At 47.9% G+C, this 20094-nt stretch overlaps 1 protein-coding gene across 3 annotated transcripts in view; it reads left to right on the top strand.

Annotated features, from left to right (window-relative positions):
• The window catches only part of LHPP (phospholysine phosphohistidine inorganic pyrophosphate phosphatase), a 67700-nt gene extending 49113 nt beyond the window's left edge, over positions 1-18587 (top strand). For 2 of the 3 annotated variants that reach the window (XM_090145638.1, XM_031597336.2), the window contains one exon: positions 17998-18587. In XM_090145638.1, the coding sequence (XP_090001764.1) occupies positions 17998-18006 (9 nt within the window). In that variant the 3' untranslated portion in view covers positions 18007-18587. Of the gene's footprint in view, positions 1-10128; positions 10262-17997 lie in introns of all 3 variants that reach the window. The other variant, XM_090145637.1, reaches the window with a different exon arrangement.
• Positions 18588-20094: the final 1507 nt, after the last annotated feature.

Here is a 20094-nt window from a genome sequence, read left to right on the forward strand (position 1 = left end):
CCAAACACATGTTCCACATTAGAGGTCATGCATTCTCACTGTGGACACTGCCAGGCTGTGTTTCCAAGCAAAACAAATCGCTTTGTCTTAAATATTCATAAGCTCGCTGTGTTTTTGGGCCTTAGCTGCTGCACTATGGTTGGGTTTCTTGGTTTTTGCCTCTGATGACCAAGTTGCAATCACAGAATCATTAAGGTTGGAAAAGACCTCTAAAATCACCAACCCCAGCTCACCTCCACTATGCCCACTGCCCACATCCCTCAGTGCCACATCCCTGTGGCTCTGGAACACCTCCAGGGATGGTGCCCCTTCCCCCCAGGCAGAGCCAATGCCAATGCATCACAGCTCTTTCTGAGAACAAATTGCTCCCAACACCCAACCTGAACCTCCCCCTGTGGGTGCTGTGCCACCCTTCCCAGATCTTTGGGCAGAGGGATGTGAGAAGCATTTCTTCCCCAAACTGTGGTTCAGGCTGGCATCAGACATCACATTTGTTTTTCTGCAAAGTGCTATTTTTACATTACTAGGCTTCCTGTGAGGTTTAATCCTGTGACATTTTGGCCTTCTCATAGAATAGCTGGCAAGGGGAATTTATAAGACACTGATTCTAATAACAGCAGGACAAGCGGCTGCTCCTTGTGTCTCTCGTATTAGGATTGTGCAAATGACAGGAAGAAATCTGCCTCTGGACTCAGGACCCTGTGCACCTGACCTTTCACCTAAAGCCCAAATTGGGGATAAGTGACCCCGAGCACCTGAGCTGAGCTGCCACTGGCACACGGCTCCCAACATGCCCAAGAGGTGACATCCATCTTCAACGCTTCTCCATGTGGACACATGGCCATGGCTCCCATGCTAGAACACCCAGCAGCAGTGATCCCCCACAGCACTGACCCCCACAGCAGTGATTCCCCACAACTTCCAGGCCATGCTCCTGCTAAGTTTTTGCATATATGGTCAGAAATGTGCTTTCCATGAGGGTATCAGCACTATGGTGGCTCAATGATCCTCATGGGCTCCTTCCAGCTTGGGACATTCTGTGATCCTACAATATCTAGTTTTACCCTTAGAAAAGCCTCATGTAAAACTGTTGTTGGAGTTACCATAACCATGGTAATAGTAATACCAGGTCCAATCTGGAATTCCTTCTTCATGGTGGATCTCAGCACTGATCCACTTGCACAGCACTTCTGGAAAAGATCAGTGTTTATTTCTCCAATGTCAGATGACAAACTATTTTTCCACTGAGCAAGAAAGAGGCACAGAAGGAAGTGACCTCCCCAGTACCTCCGGCAGCACCGCAGCCAGAAATAGCAGCTGGCCCTCCCTGTGCTCCCATCCAGCCCTGCTCTGCTCCTGTACCGTTCACCTCACACTGGATGGGATGGAGATTCCTCACCCTCCCAGGTATCCAAACAGAGATATTTCTCCAGATGTTCCTCCTCGTGGCACGTGACAGCCTTGCTTGAATGTCCGTTGTATGTTATAAAGATAGGCACTATTATAATCGCTGTCCTTGGGCAAACAAGCTCAGGCTTCCTGTTTTCCTTGTCAACCTTATTTCTCCAAATGTTCTCCTGTAGGTGCATCACACAATAGCTGACTTTCAGCCTACACTTGTATTCTCTGCCATCTGGTCTGGATGATAGATTGTGGTTGGATGGCTTCTCTCCAGGATGCTGACCATCCCTTATGTGTGTGCACAGGGCCAACTCATCCTCCTTGCATCCAAATTTAGGAAACGAGTGCATTAGCAGCAGATGAGACACGGAGCACCAACATATGAAACCTATCTGGCATAGGTGAGGGGAGTTAACCTGTTTAACAGCTGGGGACACAGGCATAAATCAGAAGTCTTGGCAAAGTGATGGAACTCTGGCTTTACTGTGGAGTGTGGCTGTTCTCCTTTTCACACAGCAGAGACTGTCCTCATCTCTGAGAGTTTAGGCTGTTTGGACTTTCAGGCTTCGGTGTCCTTTCTGCACTCCTTGTTTGGTGGCTTCACCCTGTTCTCTTTTGGCAGCAGTGCTTTGGTCTCAGAAAGCACAGTGTTGGCAAATGCTCGTTCTGTCACTCCACAGGGGACACGACTTCTGCAAGGAATACTTTAGCATATTTGCAATTGAATTTTCTTCATTCCAGCCTGGACATGTACAGCTTTTCTTTGCTGACTATTCAGCCATTGAGCACTTGTAACTGACCACAGCATTTTTGCATTCAGCAGAATGCTTTCAAGTCCCGTTGAGGTGCCTGGTGAATGGAGGGTGTGCTGACAAGCAGTGCCAAGAGCATTCATGCCTCTTGCTGCTCTTTACCTCTGAGTGTGGTGCCAGGATTGAACAAGAATCTGCTCTCTCCATAACCTGCAGCTGCCTGGGCATTCCGGGCATTGCAGGCATTGACTTCAGGCAGTGCTGTGGTAATGACAGAACCGTGAGAGCTGGAGAAAATCTCTAAGATGCCCAAGCCCAACCCCAGCCCACCCCCACCATGCCCATTGCCCACATCCCTCAGTGACACATCCCCATAACAAGGAACACCTCCAGGGACGGTGACCCCACCACCTCCCCCAGCCTGTGCTCATCACTTTTTCAGAGAAGAAATTGTTCCTAATACCCAACCTGAACCTCCCCACATGCAACTCAGGGCTACTACCTCTTGTCCTGGGAGAAGAGTTCTCCTATGTTCTCCTATGTTAGGCTCACATTTGCTTTTGAATGTTTGGTGACATTTGCTTCCTGCATTTTGCATGTCACATGGACAAGTAAGTGATAATGTGGGCAGTAGGTGGTTATTTTAACATCTGGGGGCAAAAGAGGGAAATGCAGTATAAGGGGTGTCTGAATTATCCATCAGGTGAGAAAGCAGAGGTTACTGCTGTTCCTGAAGTCTGCATGTTATTTCTGCTTGTTCTACACCTCTGACATGCAGTGGACATCGTGAATCTCCCCTCTGCCTTTGGCAGGGTGAGTTTCATAGCAATTAAGAGGAAGCAGCTTTGTCTCTCATGTTTGATAGTGTGCATGCATGCATTCCCCCCTTCTTCATCTTGCAGCCGTGGTATCACTGACAGTATGACAGAAAGTGTTCAGCGCACAGAACTATTAAAGACGTAGCTCAGATGGTGCTGATGGGAGGATGACATCTCCTGAATAATTTATTTTAACAGGGAAAATTTGTAACACTTAAGTATTAGCAGAACTCTTTGTTTTAACTCTTTCTGGGGCGGATGCTCGTGGCTCACACGTTAGGTCAAGCAGAGGCTGGCCTGTTTGAGCACACAGTGGGCATCTGCTGTCAGCCAGAGCCACCACATCCCTTGGAATTTCCAAGCATTTGGTCACTGTTAGTTTGAGGTCCTGCAGTTTGCACAGGAGCCTGAAGGAAGGAGAGTGCTCCACGTGATTGTGACCCCAAGGCTTCAGAATGCCTAATAAAGCATTCTGGAGCCTTGAGGGTACGTGCAAATGGTGTGTAGGTAGGAAAAAGGGACCTGGGCTGTGATTAGGTAACACTGAGTGTTTGCATTCCTCAGTGCACTGCTTCTCATTCACAGGTCTTCAGGTGTCTGAAGGCTGGGTGGTTTGGCTCTGTTTATACATGTTGCACTTGCAATATAGAGTAACTGGTTTGTGCAAGGTGACAGAGACATCACTGAATGTGGATGCTAAAGGTAAGCCTTTGGGCTTTCCTTGCAGCATCAGTCATGGGGCTGCTGTGGCTGCACTTAGTGTGTAGGGTGTAGATCTGCAGGCACAAGGCTTGGTGTGCCAGGAGGAGCTCAGCAGAGGCCCTGCCACTGGGGGGATACATTGCATACATTCAGTGGAAGCATTGTGCAGGGGACATCCTTGCACACCAGCAAACAAGCCAAGTTTCCAAGCTTAATCTGGCATAAATACAGTAATGAGGTAGAGATCAGCTCTAGGGGTTTTATCAGTTTTATTCTTGGCTTTGGTGTTAAAAGGTCAAGATCATTTCTGTGATGATTACCAAAGAGGTCTCTTCCTCCCTCCTTTGTTTAAGCACAAGGCATTGCACACAGGGAAACAAATGCTGCCCTCGGCTGCCTGGGATCAGTTCCTACTGCACTCAAAGGAAGTTCTCCACAGAAAGCAGGGCCCAGAACTGGCCCATACAGGATGGGCAAAGCCATTACTGAAGTTGCTGTGTCCTCACCCCTCATTCCCCAGGCGGCTGCTCCTTCCCCAGAGGGGCCAGGGCTGACTCTCCAGCAGCATGGTTAAACTAAGCCCTATGGCTAGGATTGCTTCTAGGCAGATTTCGAGTCCCTGAACAAAGGTAGAGCCTGGAATATGCTCACAGCAATGACCTCTGTGTCACCATAAAGGACATCCTTCACCAAGTGTCTTCACGTTGGGTGGGAGAGGCTGGCAACGCTGAAACCATCCTTAACAAATGTTAGCAATCATAGCAACAGATTATTTGTTAATAAATGTGCACAAGCACTCAGATCCCTGTCTTAAATGAGACTGATCTTTTCCATGTTTCCTGTCATGGTTAGAGGTGGTTTTCATGTTGTTGTGTTCTCCGCCACCTCGGTGTTTTGACTCCTTGTTTCTGAATGTCTTCATGCGGTGACATTACTGCCTAAGTTATTCAGTGCATCTGAGAAATGGTTGGTTGAGTAAGAAGCTTCTTGGTTTCAACCAGAAAAGAAACACTAAAATTGTCTTTAGAAAGTGGCTTTTATGAAGAGCAATTCATATGTGCCATAAAAGCAACCAGAAAGGACTCTGGGTGAGATTTAAAAGGACTTATCATAGAATCATGCAATCATTTGAGTTGGAAGGGACCTTTAAAGGTCATCTGGCCCCACTTGTTGTGAGCAAGCAGCAAGCTGTCCTGCTGGCCTTCCCCCGCTGCTGGCAGAGCAACCTTTGGTCTGCAAAGTCCTGCTTTGTGCCACCAAGGTCAGCATGGATGTGTCCTTTCCCACCCTTCCGTGGAGTTCTGAGCTGGAGAGATGCAGCAGCTGCTGCAGAGCGCAATGAAACAAGGCTTAGGCTGGGAAGCGAGGAGGAATATTGCTCTGCTGGAAAACCGTAAGGAGAGGGTTATAAAATTATCAGGCCTGTAAATTCCAGATGTGAACCATATGATTGCAAAGCCCTTCCCTCTGTCCTTGCTGAAATCGACTCTCTGCTAAGCCTCAGCCGTGTCTGTCTGCCTCGAGAGCTCAGCTCTCCTGCCCCGTGTCACACGCACAGTGGGTGCCTTGTGCTGGGAGTAAAAGGGCTTTTGAAAAAACATTATGCAACTGATGAAGTGTTTGCTTAGGATTAGGTGCCACAGTTAGTGTAAGCATTAAAAGTGTCTCTGGCCACCGTCCTGCACCGCAACTGCCTCATGTTTCCTCTCGTCTGATCTGAAGATGGATGGTCATCTGGTTTGAATGGTTTTTGTCCTATTTCCTGGGCAAAAGAAAAAAAAAAAGAAGAGGAAAAAAGAAAAAGAGATATTGTACTTTTAAAGGTTGAAATGCATTCGGTGCAGCGATGCTGAGTGTATCTGTATCTGTAGGAGCTGGGAGCATTCCCAGCACAAGTGCAGAAGAAGCAGGACTGCCTGGAAGTAGTTCGGGGTTTTGTTTTGCAGTGAGGAAGCGTCCACGTGTTTGGGGCTGGAATGCAGCTCCATGTGGGAGCCTTTCCACTGCTGGGCTGAGGCCTGGGGACCTGTGTTGTCTTTCAGAGAACGATCGAGTTACACGCCTCGAGCTTTGCCATAGTAGCAGAGGAAGGGAGAGCACAAAGGTTATGGAAAACAAAACATTAATTTTCTTGACCAGCTGTGTTACAAGCAGAGCGCAGCTTATTTATACCCCTGGCATACCATCCGTAAATCAAGCCTGCTCTCCAGCAATGCATTTAATGAGAACTATTAAATGATTTCATGATGTACTCATCATTACCATCTGATAAAAACCAGCGCTCCCTCCAAGGACCAGGACTTTCCAGTCACAGCTTTTACACTGGTTGGAAGTAGGTTCAGGGAAACAAAGCCCTCAGCAGCGTCGGTTGTGTTCTGCAAACGTCTCCCGGGTACATTGTGTCTGGCAGGATTGATCGTTCCTCAGGCCGAGCTCGGATCCTTTCAGCTTTTAATTAGGGAGATGGGCTGCTGACGTGAATAGCAGTTCGCTTTTATATAATACCTTTCACGTAGAAAATGCCCCGCTCACATCTCGCTTCCATCAGCCCGTGCAAATCTCAAAATAGATCTGTGAGGTCGGTGCTGGCCGAGCCAGGCTGGAACCCGGCCCGAGGTGCACAAAGGCAGAGGGAGCTGCAGGGCGGCCATGCACGGGCTGTGCACGCTCCTTGATATTGCCAACCAGGGTGTGTTTGCTGTTTGTGTGTGCAAATCGATGTGATGGGACGGATCCCCGCTTTGTGCTTCGTGCATTACGCTACATCCAGGCACAGCAACCCCATCCCACAGCCACCAGGAGGTTGGCGGGGCGAGGAGCCCCTTCTGCTCCTGCATCCCACTTCCAGTGGGACAGCAGCATCCACGGCCCTGGATCCCAGCCAGGTTTCCAAAGGGCCAGGCTGGAGCCGATTGCTGAGCACAGCCCTGTAAGGACTCCTTTGTCAAGGGCATAGTGAAGCATTAAAATCATGGGGATAGCTAATTTATGTGAGAAGGTTTTATATGAATCAATGGGGAGGGCATTGTTGCCCAGAGGCTTGCCCCTCTCTGAGTGTTTAATTGCTAATCAGAGGCTGGATTCAGCAGTTCCCATTATCTGACGCTTTCTATCTCGGTCAATAAAACTGGAGGGGCTCATGCTTTGTAACAAAGATGTTTATCTCGCCCAGATTTGTGGGAAGCAGCTATCATTTCTTGCCACGGAGCTTTAATGCTGCAAACAGTCGTTGTGACTTAGTTTCAAGCTGTGCTTTGGAATGGGGGCTGGGAGGAGGCGCTGCCTCGGGCTTCCTTTGGATTTAGACCTAAACAGCATCTCCCAGACTTAGGTTGGTGAAATCAAGGTCCAAATGTTTCCTTGCTCTTCTGCCTGTTTTCCATTGGTAACTTTTTTCCCCATTCAAGCAACTGGCCCCATTGTCCCAAATAGGGAAGTGGGTATGGTGGTGTTGGGTCAGCCACTGGACTTGGTGATCCAACCTTTACGATTCAGTGCCAGCACTGCTGGGTATCAGCACTCTGTAATCATCAGCTTAAACAGTGTTTTATTCCTTCTGGGAAGTAGTAAGTAGTAATGCCTACTGGGTAGGTAGCATAATGGGCTGTAGTCAACTGAAGAGGGAATATGCCTGTGCAGGTGGTACTGAATTCAGCACACCAGGAGCCCTGTGCATTAAAAAATCATTTACTTCTCTCATGTACAAACTAAAAAAAAAGCAATGTGAACATAGGAGCTTCCTACAAGGGGCTCCTAGAGCCACCCTGGCGTTCCTTGTGTGGATGCAGTTGCCCTTGCTGTGACATCAGAGTTTCCCAGGAGCTCCATCTGCACTCCAAACCACTGCTGGGTTTTTTCCCAGCAGAGCACGTTCTCACGAATCTGTCACTTGTCACAGATTTGGGGCCCAGTTTGCACTGCGACCATTCTGCTAATCCCTGAAGTGTTTTCAGAGCGGAACATAGCAGCGGTTTGATAGAACAGGAAATGAAAAAAATAAAATAAAATCATATTACCACTGGAAAGCTAATTAGGGATAGTGTAATTGGGGCCTACTTTTGCAGGAGGCATTGCACTTGTCTAAGAATGGTGTCACCTCTGCTGCCCTGTGCTGCAGCAGCACTCCATGATTGCATTAGTATTGACTGAAGGCTTGGCTATATCAGCACGTTGTTCTCAGCACTGTGGGGAAATCAGCACGGTTTCACCATCGTATTTACTATTGTCTGCTGCTAATTACATAACAACCCCAGTGTACTCCGAGGGCAGGTGCTGCCTGACCAACCTTGTTGCTTTTTATGATGGTGTAACTGCATCAGTGGGCAAGGGAAGAGCCACTGATGTCATCTGTCTGGAGGACTTCAGGGAAGCCTTTGATGTGGTTCCCATAACATCCTTCTCTCCAAACTGAAAAGGTATGGATTTGATGGGTGGACTGTCTGTGATACTGTGTGTGTCCCTGTTCATTATGGGGGCATTTGGGCCAGATGACTGTTAAGGGTCCCTTCCAACTCAAACAACTCTCATGATTCTGTGATATTCTGCATAAATGTTAACTAAACGTTTTGCAGGTTCTTCCTCATGTTATTTGTTTTCTTGTAATTTCCACATCTTGAATGTTCTCTGAGCATTGCTCATTGGGTTAGCTGCAAAAGCACCACAAGTCCTAATCTGGGGTTGGTGTGCTGACCTGTAAAAACTGCCATAGGATACAAGCAGAGGCTGCAGATTTAAAATCAGATTCCAGTGACTGAGGCAGAGGCAGCTTTAGGAACTGTAAGTAGTTACGGGCTGGATGGAAAGTTCTTCCTCTACTATTGGCCATGGCAGTAGGAACTTCATCAAAGCATGGGTTTGATGAAGACCAGAGAAACAACTAAGCAGAGTTAGAAAACTATCGGAGCCCCTGGAGCCAGGACCCAGGCAGATGTCTTCCAAAGTCTGAGTTTATGGATTCCCTCTAGCAATTAATCCATAGTTATGCTTTGTAATTTTAATTTTGCAGACTAGCCCACAGTTTGTAGAACCGGAGTTAAGACCGGTGACACAACAGAGAGAGCTGCTCTCTGCCTGTTTTTATTTCAGGCCTTTTCGTCTCTTGTTCTGTAAGATTTTAAAATTGGCTCACGTTAAACTGGTCTCCAGCCAGCCAGTTTTTTTCTCCTGTAAATAATCCTTCTTCACCTTGCTGGTACTGCATGCTGTGAAGGACAGCAGAGGAGCCAAAGGGCACTGCCAATGAGAGACCTTTACTTGGTTTTATTTATTACTAATATTAATGAGTAATCAAGCCTATGTAACTACTAACCAAATCACATGAGAGTCCATATCAAAAGTGTGGCCCTGAGTACAGGGCTGTGGCAAAGCAACGCCAAGGGAGACATGGCGTATAGTGTCTCTATGCTGAAAGCAGGATAATTATGAAAGCCTGACATCCACATTAGCCCAGAGTTTATTTTAGAGATGTTAAGTTGGGCGAAATGGAGAATAGAAGAGAGGTTTGGTAGAAGAAGTACTGTAGTTAAGTGCAGGGCACAAAAAAATGCTTATGTGTCAGAAGAGCCAACATCAACCTAGCAGCCTCCTAAATATCGGGGAAATCTCAGCTCATTCTCCTGGTGACTTCAGAGGGTTATTTTAAGATACAGATGCCTTTACTTTTGTTTTTACTTCAGTTGCAGCTCTCCATAAGGGAAGGTCTGAAAATGACTCCTTGCAGCACAGTTGAAGTGAAGGGTCATGTGGGTGGCAGCTGGGAGACGTGCAGGTTTAGAGATCTGCATAGCCCGTGGATCTTAGCCTCATTTTTGGAAGCTGAATCAATATTTTGTTAGGTTTTGCAGCAGAAGTATGCCTGGGCCATCAGCACTTTTTCTTCCCGCTGGGTTTTTGCAGCTTCGCCTGGGTCACGTTAGTTGCTCTTCTTTGAGATTTTCCCTTTCCTATGAACCATGAAATGATTTCACATCTGATTTTATAGAGCAATGAAGCTGGCTGGTGGAATTTGCTAGGAGTCGGGGCTGGAATTTGAGGGGTGGGAAGGAAAACACGTTCCTTGGATGTCAGGTTGGTGTTGTGGGGGCACGTGATGCTCTTCTCAGCAGCGATTTTTAAAAGAAATTGGAAAGCACAAGGGGACTTAGAAGGGAGACACAGATGTGATTGTAAGGTTGGAGGAAATGCCTTCCCTTTGAGACTCTCAATCTGTTTAGTTTGTTATAAAGAAGATGGGGATTTGATTACAGTGGCTAAGCACTGTCATGGGGAGAAGAAGCTGGGAATGGGAGGGATCCTTAATCCAGTGAAGAAAGGCATACCACAGCCAGCAACTGGAGGTGGTAGCAAAAGAACTTTGAAATAAGGTACAAATGTTGGCAGGGCTTTAGCATCAGCCCACACTGCCAAGGGCAACGGTCAAATCTCCATTTGCTGATAGCTTCTTTCTTTGTGGACAGAGGAATGTTGGCCAAGCACGTGTTCTGGGACTCCACAGAGGGATTACCAGGTGACGTTCATGGCATGCAGCAGATGGGAAGTCAGGCTGGGTGATTTGTGGTTCCCTTCTGGCCCTAGAAGACATCTGCAAAGGTACCAATTAATTAGACAGTGTGAGTGGAAGCCTAGAGAAGTTGTGGTTGCCCCATCCCTGGAGGTGCCCCTGGATGGGGCATCCTGACCTGGTGCCTGAGTTAGTGGTTGGCAGCTGTGCCCACAGCAGGGGGGCTGGAACAGGATGATCTTTGAGGTCCCTACCAACCCAAGCCATCTTAGAAGCTTATGGTTCTAGAACTCTATGAAACTTTTGACCTCTTTCTGTTGGGGTGCCAGATGTCACAGCCAAGAGGTAGCTCACTGTCCAGGCTGAGCATGTCCTTGGGGCAGTGATGGCTCTGGGCCCTCATGCTGGCTGCTACTAGGAGCAGAGGAAGGGCTTTGGTGACACCTGCCATGTGTCCCTGGGTGTGAGCACTGGCACTCTGAGAAGTGGTCCCAATGGGGATGGATCAGCCCTGCAGGGGCATTCAGGACCTCCTTCATAGTGGTGCTGCTTTTCTTGACCTCACAGGAGATGCTAGACAGAGTTGCACAGCAGTTTGGGGTCACTTAGTGCAAGCAATAATGAGGAGAAATGACATATATACCTATATATATAGATAGATATACCCACGTATATTTGATGTGGACATTGGTCAGTGGCAAACAAAGAGTGGCAATGGCTACCTCCTGTCTGACTGTGTAATGCTGGCTCGCTATGGGGCATCTTTAACCCCATACTAGCCAGTTATTCCATTCACATGTACACAACAACAAAACGTGCAGAGCACTGCCTGTGTAATGAGCTACTGGTACCAAACGTGTGCGATGCTTAAATTCTTGTTGCCTTCTCCAAACTTTCCCATTTCTATGAACTCTGGACAACTCCATGGTGCCCTTCTGCTTCCATCCAGACTGAAGGCATGAAATGGGAGCGAGGTGCACCAACAGGGCTGGGGGAAGGTTTTCCATTACTGCAGGCCATAATTTATGGTGGGAAAGCAACAGGCAATTAAACCCCTTACACTGCCAAGCATTAATGTATAGTGCTTTAAGTTAGAACATTTCCTTTAATGTTTTACTTAATGAAGATGAAGACTCTCTCTTTATGATCTAGAAAGTCCTTTCCACATGAGGGCTTGAGTGGTCTGCTTCAGAAACACCTTTATTTCACATTTATGCCCACGTACCACACAAACTAAGCCTACATTTCAAGCTGCTGCTCAATGCTGACTGGGAAAAAGCAGCACAAAGGATTGATCAGCCCTCCATGGATTTCTCTGCACTGTCCTGGATGGATGCAGTTTGAAAAGGACTGAGGGTTGTTTTACTTTATTTTTTTTCTATTTCATAGACAAATATCTCCACCCTCAGATGCCTTGTGCTGAATTCTCATCCAGCAGTCTGTGCAGAGTGCAGCCTTCTGGGCTGCTCCACCTCCAGCACAAAGCCGTGCTTTGAAGTATTTTAAGCAGCAGCTTTTCTCAAAGGTATGGAGCTCGCTGTGTAAATAAACTTCATTTCAAGGCAGGTTAGGTTACAGAAGCAACTCCTGCACGGCTAAAACCCGTGCTATGAGCCTTTCGTTCTCCAGAGGATTAGTCTTCACCTGAAGGTGATGCAAAGGGAAGAAAAGTCTCAGTGGATGAATGCAAAAGCTTTGAGACCAAGAAGGTGAAGCAGCCTCAAAGCTGCTGCTCTCGCTTGTGTTTTCCTTTGTATTAAAAGTGACTGTTTATTGCTTTGATATTTAAGAACTGTAGCAAGTTTGGTCTGACCTGAAGGAGGAGCAGGACTGGGAGCTGGAAGGAAGTAGGTAGAAACCTGCAGAGGGCCAGGAGCCAGCAGTGCTGGGGATTTAATCCTTACACTAACACTGTTGGCTTAGCATGCTTTCCCTAATCCATTCTTAAGCACAAACACAGATAGATGTGGTTTGACACCTTCAGCCCCACATCCCCATCCAATGCCAGGACCCCTTCCTACATAGGATCACATTGTTTTTTGTCACTTTGCTCCCCAAATGGGCCCAGTACAGTGATTCAGAGGCTGTGGGCACCCAGCATGAGGCTCACTGTTCTTCTTGGTGCTAAGGAAGGCCCAAAGCAGAACCACTGATGTGCTCCAGCCCTTTGGGCAGCTGCTGCAGCGCTGTGGGCTGCATCTTTGGGAAACTGTGTGCCCATGTCACAACTTGGTGGTGTGCACTCAGCCTTTTTCCTCACTTGGATGCAATCCCTGCTTTTGTAACGGCCAGTGGCAAAGGTTGCAAAGAGTTCCAAATAATCAATGGGAAGTAATGATTTAATTGTTTAAAGGAGGAGCAGTTTCTGAGAAGTACCCGACATTCAATTCAGGGAGCACTATCAGATGAGATACACTGCTGTCACTTTGCACATTTAACATGGATTATGTAAAGAATGTATTAAAGGAATACAACGAAATATTCCCTTCGAAGAGGATCTTCAAAGCCACTCAACAGAGTAAGATGTTGAGCTGCGAGCTCAGCCCTTGAAATCAGCCTTTGCCACCTTCAGGTAATACTGAGCTCCTCCAACAGCCAATGCACTGCTTGCATCAAAGATGCACATCTGTGTGTAGGTATGCACAGAGAACACGTTTGTGCTCAAATTCTTTCCTGGGGATGTTTAAATTGATTTTCTACTGCATGGAGTGAGGTCACTTGGCAGAACCACGCAGGTCACCAATAATTAATCCAGGCAGGCTGGGTCTCACAGTGCTTGCAAACACCTTGTTAGCCTGGAGGCTTTGGCAGAGCAGGGGCAGCACTCAAACTTCCTCAGCAAGCAGCAAATGTGCTTTTAACTTTTGAGGAGGAGAGGGAGACCTGTTGTTATTGAAACCATTTGTGCTGTGCTTGCACTGCAGCACTGGGTGCATCCACGAGGCAGAGCGGCCGATCCCACTGCTCACCCTGGCTTACTGACAGGGTTTAGTGCAGGGGGTCACAGTTTGCATCTCTCACTGGGAGTCTAAAGAGATCTTGGTATAGGGTCTGTTCAGTGCAATACTTCTGGAAGGATTTGCAGAACTCAGTGCTTTGTGTGCTTTTTAGCAAGCCTGGCTACTGGACAGTGTCCCTTGGTACAGCTGCACAGGTGCTCTGCTGCAGGTAGCAGAGTTAAAGCAATAAATCTCAGCTCCCGTTTACCCTACCAGACAATGGGGTTGTATTTGCAGAAGTCCTATCTGTTTTCTCTAGCTGTATCAGTTGGCCTAGCAACATCCTGCACAGAAGTTACAAATACCTTCTTCACAATGCATCCTTGCTGCCCGGAGAAGTGCTGTACTTAAGCAGGTTTACTGCTCAGATAGAGCTGCAGCAGCTTTACATAAATGGCAGCAATTAAGAGGCGAGCCCACAGACTTCCCTCAGATGTTAGCAAACAATTTGGCTGTTAATTTCTACCTGTTGGTGAATGCTTGAATTTCAATGAGTTGCAATTAAACACAATTAGCTTTGTGCACAGTTCTGGGAGGTAAGAGAGGAGAGATGGAGGTTGCTGCAAGTCTCCGGCATTGACTTGTGCTCCTTGTGCAAGCTTACTGGCCAGGGAGAATGGCACAGCAGCTGTGGCAATGCAGAAGGCATCCTTGGCTCCATGGCTTGTGGTTGGGACTCTTTGTCCACCTCTGCGAGCACCTCAAGTGCTGTGTTCTGCTTTGGGTCCCTCAGTACAAGACAGACACTGAGGTGAGGCACTGTGTTCAGAGAAGGGCAAGAGAATTGTGAAGGGTCTGCAGCTCAGGTCTTATGCAGAGTGGCTGAGGGAGCTCAGGTGGCTCTGTCTGCAGAAAGGAAGGCTCAGGGGAGACCTCAGTGCTCTCTCCAGCTTTCTGAAAGGCAGCTGTGGCAAAGTGGGGGTCAGCCTCTGTTCCCAGTTAACAGCGATAGGATGAGAGGTGATGGCCTCAAGTACTGCCAGGGGAGTCTCAGGTTGGCTATTAGGAAAAACTTCTCAGAAAGCATGGTAATGCAGTGGCACAGCTGCACAGGGAGTGCTGGGGTCACCATCCCTGGAGGTGTTCCAGACCAATGGAGATGTGGCACTGAGGGACGTGGGCAGTGGGCATGGTGGGGGTGGGCTGGGGTTGGGTTTGGCGATTGTAGAAGTCTTTCCCAGCCTGAATGACTCTGTAATTCTATAATTCTATGCAAGCCGTTGCAGCAGCTCTCCAAAAACTGGTGTTTGAGCCAGAAAATCTTCTCTTTCTATTCTGAGGGACATCTGGCTGTGACATGAGGGATGAGGCACCGTCCCCTGAAGCTCTGGGACCTGCTCCAGCCTAGGGTGCATTCACCAGGTGCCTCTCATGCTGGTTTGGCTCCCACCGTAACACCAGGAAATGTGCTGCACAGGCATCCATCAGCTGCACGTCGGTGTGCTGTCAGTCACTGTGATTTATTTAGACTTTCAGTGCTGAACTGATTAAATTGCACATTCAGTGAAAGCGAGAGTTTCACTCCTAGCACCGACTGAAATTATTGCATCTGTCCAAAGACACCAGCAAAGGTTAACAGTGTCTGTTTACATTCCTCATAAAGAAAATCTTGTTAAACTCCTTCTCACATATTTTACAGCCGTGCTAAGAGCCCCTGAAGAATACGTTGTCAGGAGGAATGGTTTTAATCTTTTTTATCTAATTTTATGCAGCAGGAGTGTATGCTGCTTAATTGGGGAGTTAGCAGGAATTCTGTGTTGTGACACAAAAAGCTTCCTTGTGCAAACACAGGGAGCTTTGGTGGGTGATCTTTCCTTGCTGCCTTGCTGGAAAGGTCAGTGACTGTGGGACGTGCAGCACTATGGACCAAATGACTGCAGCCTTGCACACTGGAATGTGAGATCATTTGTCTTTTTCCACTTAACTTTTGTGCCTTGCTCTGGCCCTGCCTGTTGTTTTTCCTACCCACCCCTATTTTTAAAGGACTACACAAAAGCTGATTTTAATCCACGATAGCGATTGTGTGTTGATCAGTTCCCATCTGCTCTTCTCCAAAGTCAAGTTTCTACAGGCCTTGGGGCTGATCCAAGTGATGGAGCTGCTTCCACCCCCATGTCATCCCTGTCCTAAATGGCACCTCCATTTACACTTCTGTTTGCAGAAACATACCTATGGAAAGTGGCCTATAAAACTTGGAGAAGTCTGACCCAGACAGTGAAAGACCCCCTGCAGAATTTCTCTGCCTTGTGATCTGGGTTTTAGCTCCGTGCTTCACCAGGAGGAAGCCAGCTGTTTGCTGGTAGCCCTGCTCCCATGCAGGAGGTCTTCTCACCAAGAGACTGTGTGAAGAGGTGATATGGCAGAGCCAACTCTCTGTTCCTGCTGTTCCCTTGGAGCTGAAGCACTGACCTGAACCAACCCTATTCAGGATGGGTGGGGGATCTGGCACCTGGGGCCATAGAGAGCTGCTGGGGTCTTGCACCACTGACCCATGGGCTGGGGTGGAAGAGGCTGGTCACGCCCCAGGGATACCTGATGGACATAAGTACTACCAAACCTCCAGCTCCCACCCACCCCTGGAGGCCCTGGGTGGGGGCTCTTGTAGAGCCATCAGTGCTGGAGCAGATGTAAAGGTCCCAAACTCCTGATTTGGTGTTTTCAGCTGGAGAAATGCCTGAAGCCCCAGGAGGGGTTGGAGGACCCCTCACCACCATCCCTGTTCATCCTGCAGCCCCTTGGTGCCCAGGTCCCCATGGTTCCATAGCACAGCCTCTCTGCCTCATTTCTAACAAGCCTGGTTTGGCTACATTTGGAGCATTGCTTCTTGGCGTTGCTGTTTGAGAATTACTGCTCACAGTTTTCCCTTTGACAGATGCATAAAAGAGCCAAGGGAAAAACCCAGAGCTGCTTGGTCAAGTGTTCACAGCTGTGTCCTGCAAGACAAGGCAGTGACCACATGAAACAGCTTCAGGAATGGCACTGATGGGGGCTCAGCCCTGGGACAAGTAAGGAAGAGTGTGTTCTTCCAAGACTCTGCCCTGTGATGCAGTCCAGCCCATAGTCCTTTCTGGAGCCAGGCAACAGCATGCACATGGCCTGGCCCTGATCTGCAGGAAGGGTTGCATTATCAGAGCCTTGTTCCCTTGTTCTCTCTGTTCCAGCTGATAGATCTGCGTATCTCTGTGCCCACCCCTTCCCAGCACACGGGTGTATAAGCAAGGAAATACACATTTTACAAGGTGTAAGATGGAGAAAAGTTTTGTTCATTATTTTTTTTTTAATCCCCACTGAGATTAAGGATTATTGCAAAAAAAAAAAAAAAAAAAAAAAAAAAAGAGGAGTATTTTACCATATCAGCATTTCTGTAGTCATAAAAGACTCATGGATAAATCATAGAAGGAGCAATGACTGGTGCATAAGGGGTGGGGATGCACAGGATTTTTATTCTTTAAATTTTAAGGTTTTTCTCCATAGTATTTTATAACTTGCATTGCCTTCAGCAATCAAAACCCTTCTTTGGTTGAGGAGAACCTAAAAATGTTCACAAATGTGGCTCCTATCACACCGCAGCCCTGGAACAAGGTAGAACTTGGAGAATTACATAAAGACCTGTGGAATAACCTTTCACCTCTTAAATAAAAAGATTTAATGGCAGCACCATTTCCAGGCAGCACCATTTCCAGGCAGCACCATTTCCAAGCTGGATGTGGCTCTGGGCAGCCTGGTCTGGTGGTTGGTGACCCTGCACATAGCAGGGGGGTCGACACTGGATGATCATTGTGGTCCTTTTCAGATCAGGCCATTCTATGATTCTATGAAATACCAAAGGCTGCTCACAGAGCCATGTGTAGGTGACCCCAGGAGCATGGAGAGCATTCTTTCAGTTTCCCTATTGCACAATGCAACTTTCTAGCATGCAAAATCAAGAGAAGGGCTCTGCCATTGTGAGAGCAGCTGAGAAATGAGCAGAGAGGAAATAGCCCTGGGAGTGTGCTGCTGCAACTGGAGAAATAACTTGGTACTTGCATGGGCGAGTGCTCAACACCTTCTGCAAATCATTATTATTATAACAATATATAATATTATAATATATTATACATAATATAATAATAATAATCTCTGCCTCCCACTCATCCAATGGGAAATGCATGTTCCCTGTTGGGAAAATGGCCTCGACAGGAGCCAAGAGTGACAGGAGTTGGACATGAGGGCTCTCACTCTTTCCCAAAGGAAAGCCATTAAGCGTATAAAATACGTATGTTTTCTGTTCAGCAGCTGTTGGGTTTCTCAGCCCCAGGGCCATAACGGGGCTGTGAGTTTTGAGAAACTGACCCGGGCTCTTTCTGTCTCTCCCAGCCAGAAATGCTGCTGAATCAGTGAAATGGGATTGTGCATCTGCAGGGCACTATCTTCAGTTAAATCCCTGGTGAGCACAGCTTTGAGCTGCTCTGCTCCGGGGTGCTGATGGCAGTGACTACAAGTCTGGCTCTTTTTGATGGAAAACACCACCACTGGATTTGCAAAATTCAACCCCAGCAGATCCTCCCCATTCACTAAAACTGTGTGCAGACCTTGCTTGTTTCTGGGTCAGAAGTGGATTCTTCCTTTCCTTACCTATTTCTAGGAAAAAAAAAAAAAAAAAAAAACAACCATGGGAGAGGAATTGTTTGCAACTTTCTAGGTTCGTAGGCTTGCAGTCAATTGAGACCCAGGCTCAGCCAAGGGCTCCATCTGGATCCTGAGCCTGGCCGAGCTTTGTGGGTAGCAGCAGAAGGACCCAGCAAGCAGGCTGCTCTCACTCATTGTCCCCTCTGTCTCCTTTGCAGGCCCTCTGATGAAAACCACCCCCAGGTGAAGCCTGACGCCTATGTGAACAACCTGGCAGAAGCAGTGGACACGATCCTCAGCCAGATGTAGGGGCAATGGTGCTGCAGAGACCTAAGGGATGAGGATGGTGCCTTGCATGTGGCACAGCCACCAGCTGCTCCGTCCTCTGTCTCCCTGGTGTGCTTCTGAACTGTTCACCCAAGGTACTAAACCAAGACTAACCTCAACAGAGAGAACACCAAACCCTCTGTGTGCATTTTGAGCTTCCTTCCCCTCGGTGCCATCCAAGTGCCAGCACAGCCCTTTAAAGATGAGGATGTCTCTGAGGGGCATGGAGAGCAGTCATGCCCTGCGCAGTTTGGCTGGGTACTGGTGTGCCTCCACACTGGTAGGCATCCTATGGGCATCCCAAAAACCCTGTGGGACTATCAGAGCACACTGGGCAAGGCTGTGGTTCTGTTTCCATCCTGGTTTCCAGCACCTCTCTGGCACTGCCCTGAGTCAGAGGGCAGGAATTCAGGACTGCTATGACAAATCGCAGAATAATTGTGCCGTCATGGCGTTAATAAACACAGTGCTGTGAATCTAATCCTGTTGTTGTCGTGTTCAATTGGATCAGCACCCCCAAAGGGTTTGTAGGGGACATCTCCAACAGGGGCCTATGGTTTCTCCTCCCCTTTGCAGGGCAGCCTGGTGAGCAGGCAGGGCAGCTCACTCCAAACAGAGAAAATTATAGATTTGGGATGGCTTCCCCACCATCACTGCCTCTGGATGGTGTTTGCAACCTTTTAAAGCCAAAAGCTTTCAAGTGCGGTCAGCAGCTCTGCACCCCTTGGATTTTAGGCAAGACTTTGTGCCTTAGAGTGGAACGGAATGAGACCACGTGGATTTTAACCTGCTTCTGGCCTCCTGTGGGACCACAGAAAGGTTATTTAAACACAAAGAGCACGTGTGTGTACGTACAGCATGCTGCCTGCATCCAGCTACTGTTGTCTGAGTGCAGTAAATGACAATTCCAGCTCGGTTTCCAGCAGCCCACAGAATTAAGGTGACCCCAGGCACTGATGCACTGTTCTGTGTTTCTGCACCGAGTGCATTGCAAAGGCTGCACCCCTTGGGGACAGGAGGGGGAATGTAGGAGTTTAATTGCAATAAAACAAACTACATCTGGGAAAATGACCTTAGTGGTGTCTCTTGTTCTGTTTTTCTATCTTTTACCCTCAGGGTAGTGGTTCAGCCAAAGTCTACGGCTCCACACACACACAGAGGATGCTGTAAGCCACGGTCCAGCATTAGTGCTGCAGTGGGTCACGGATAATTCCTTTTTTATCCTGTAATTCTTTCTTCTTGTTCTGTTCTGCTAAGCCTGTCGGTCAGATTAAAGTTAGGCAGACAAACTTTTTGGATTGTTCGCTCACTTAAGGAAATGCAGCCGTTCTGCTTTCTGGTTTAAGAAATAAGTGAAGGGAAGGAGCAGAGCACAGGCTGTAGGACATTGTCTGATTTCACAGATAACAGAAGCCCTGTGTGCCTTTACCTGGGCTTCCTGCCTTGCTCAGCTTCATATTTTAAGGATGGGACATCATCAGATGTTAAAGTTAGGTAGTACGATTAGGTTGTGATTGGACTTGATGGTCTTGAAGGTCTTTTCGAACCTGAGCAATTCTATCATTCTATGATTACCTCTGACCTTAAACAAGAAACCTAAGACATCACTTGGCACTCAGCTTTGTGATTCCCCATCGCCTCCCCCAGCTCCACATACGAGCCCCCCCACCACCACGAGAGCTCCGACCCACAGCGGTGCGTAGGAGCACAGAGAGGCGAGACGCCGGCCGGGCCGAGGGCTATGGAACCAGGAAGCTTTATTTACACAGTAAAAGTAACAAGCAATTTCCTGAGACTGAGCTGCTCTAGTGCAATCAAGTCATGGAGAGGGGACAGGTCAGCAGTCTTCTTGCCCACCCCGGGGCCACCTGCAATGGCCTGGGCACACACATACCTCTGCGCTTGTGCAGTGTGCAGAGATGTTGCTACGACAGGGCAGAGCTTCAGAAGGCTTTTGTTGTTGTTGTTGTTGTCATATTTCTTTTTGT

Source organism: Phasianus colchicus, chromosome 8 (assembly GCF_987193195.1).
Source record: "Phasianus colchicus chromosome 8, bPhaCol1.hap1.1, whole genome shotgun sequence".
Classification (NCBI taxonomy): domain Eukaryota; kingdom Metazoa; phylum Chordata; class Aves; order Galliformes; family Phasianidae; genus Phasianus; species Phasianus colchicus.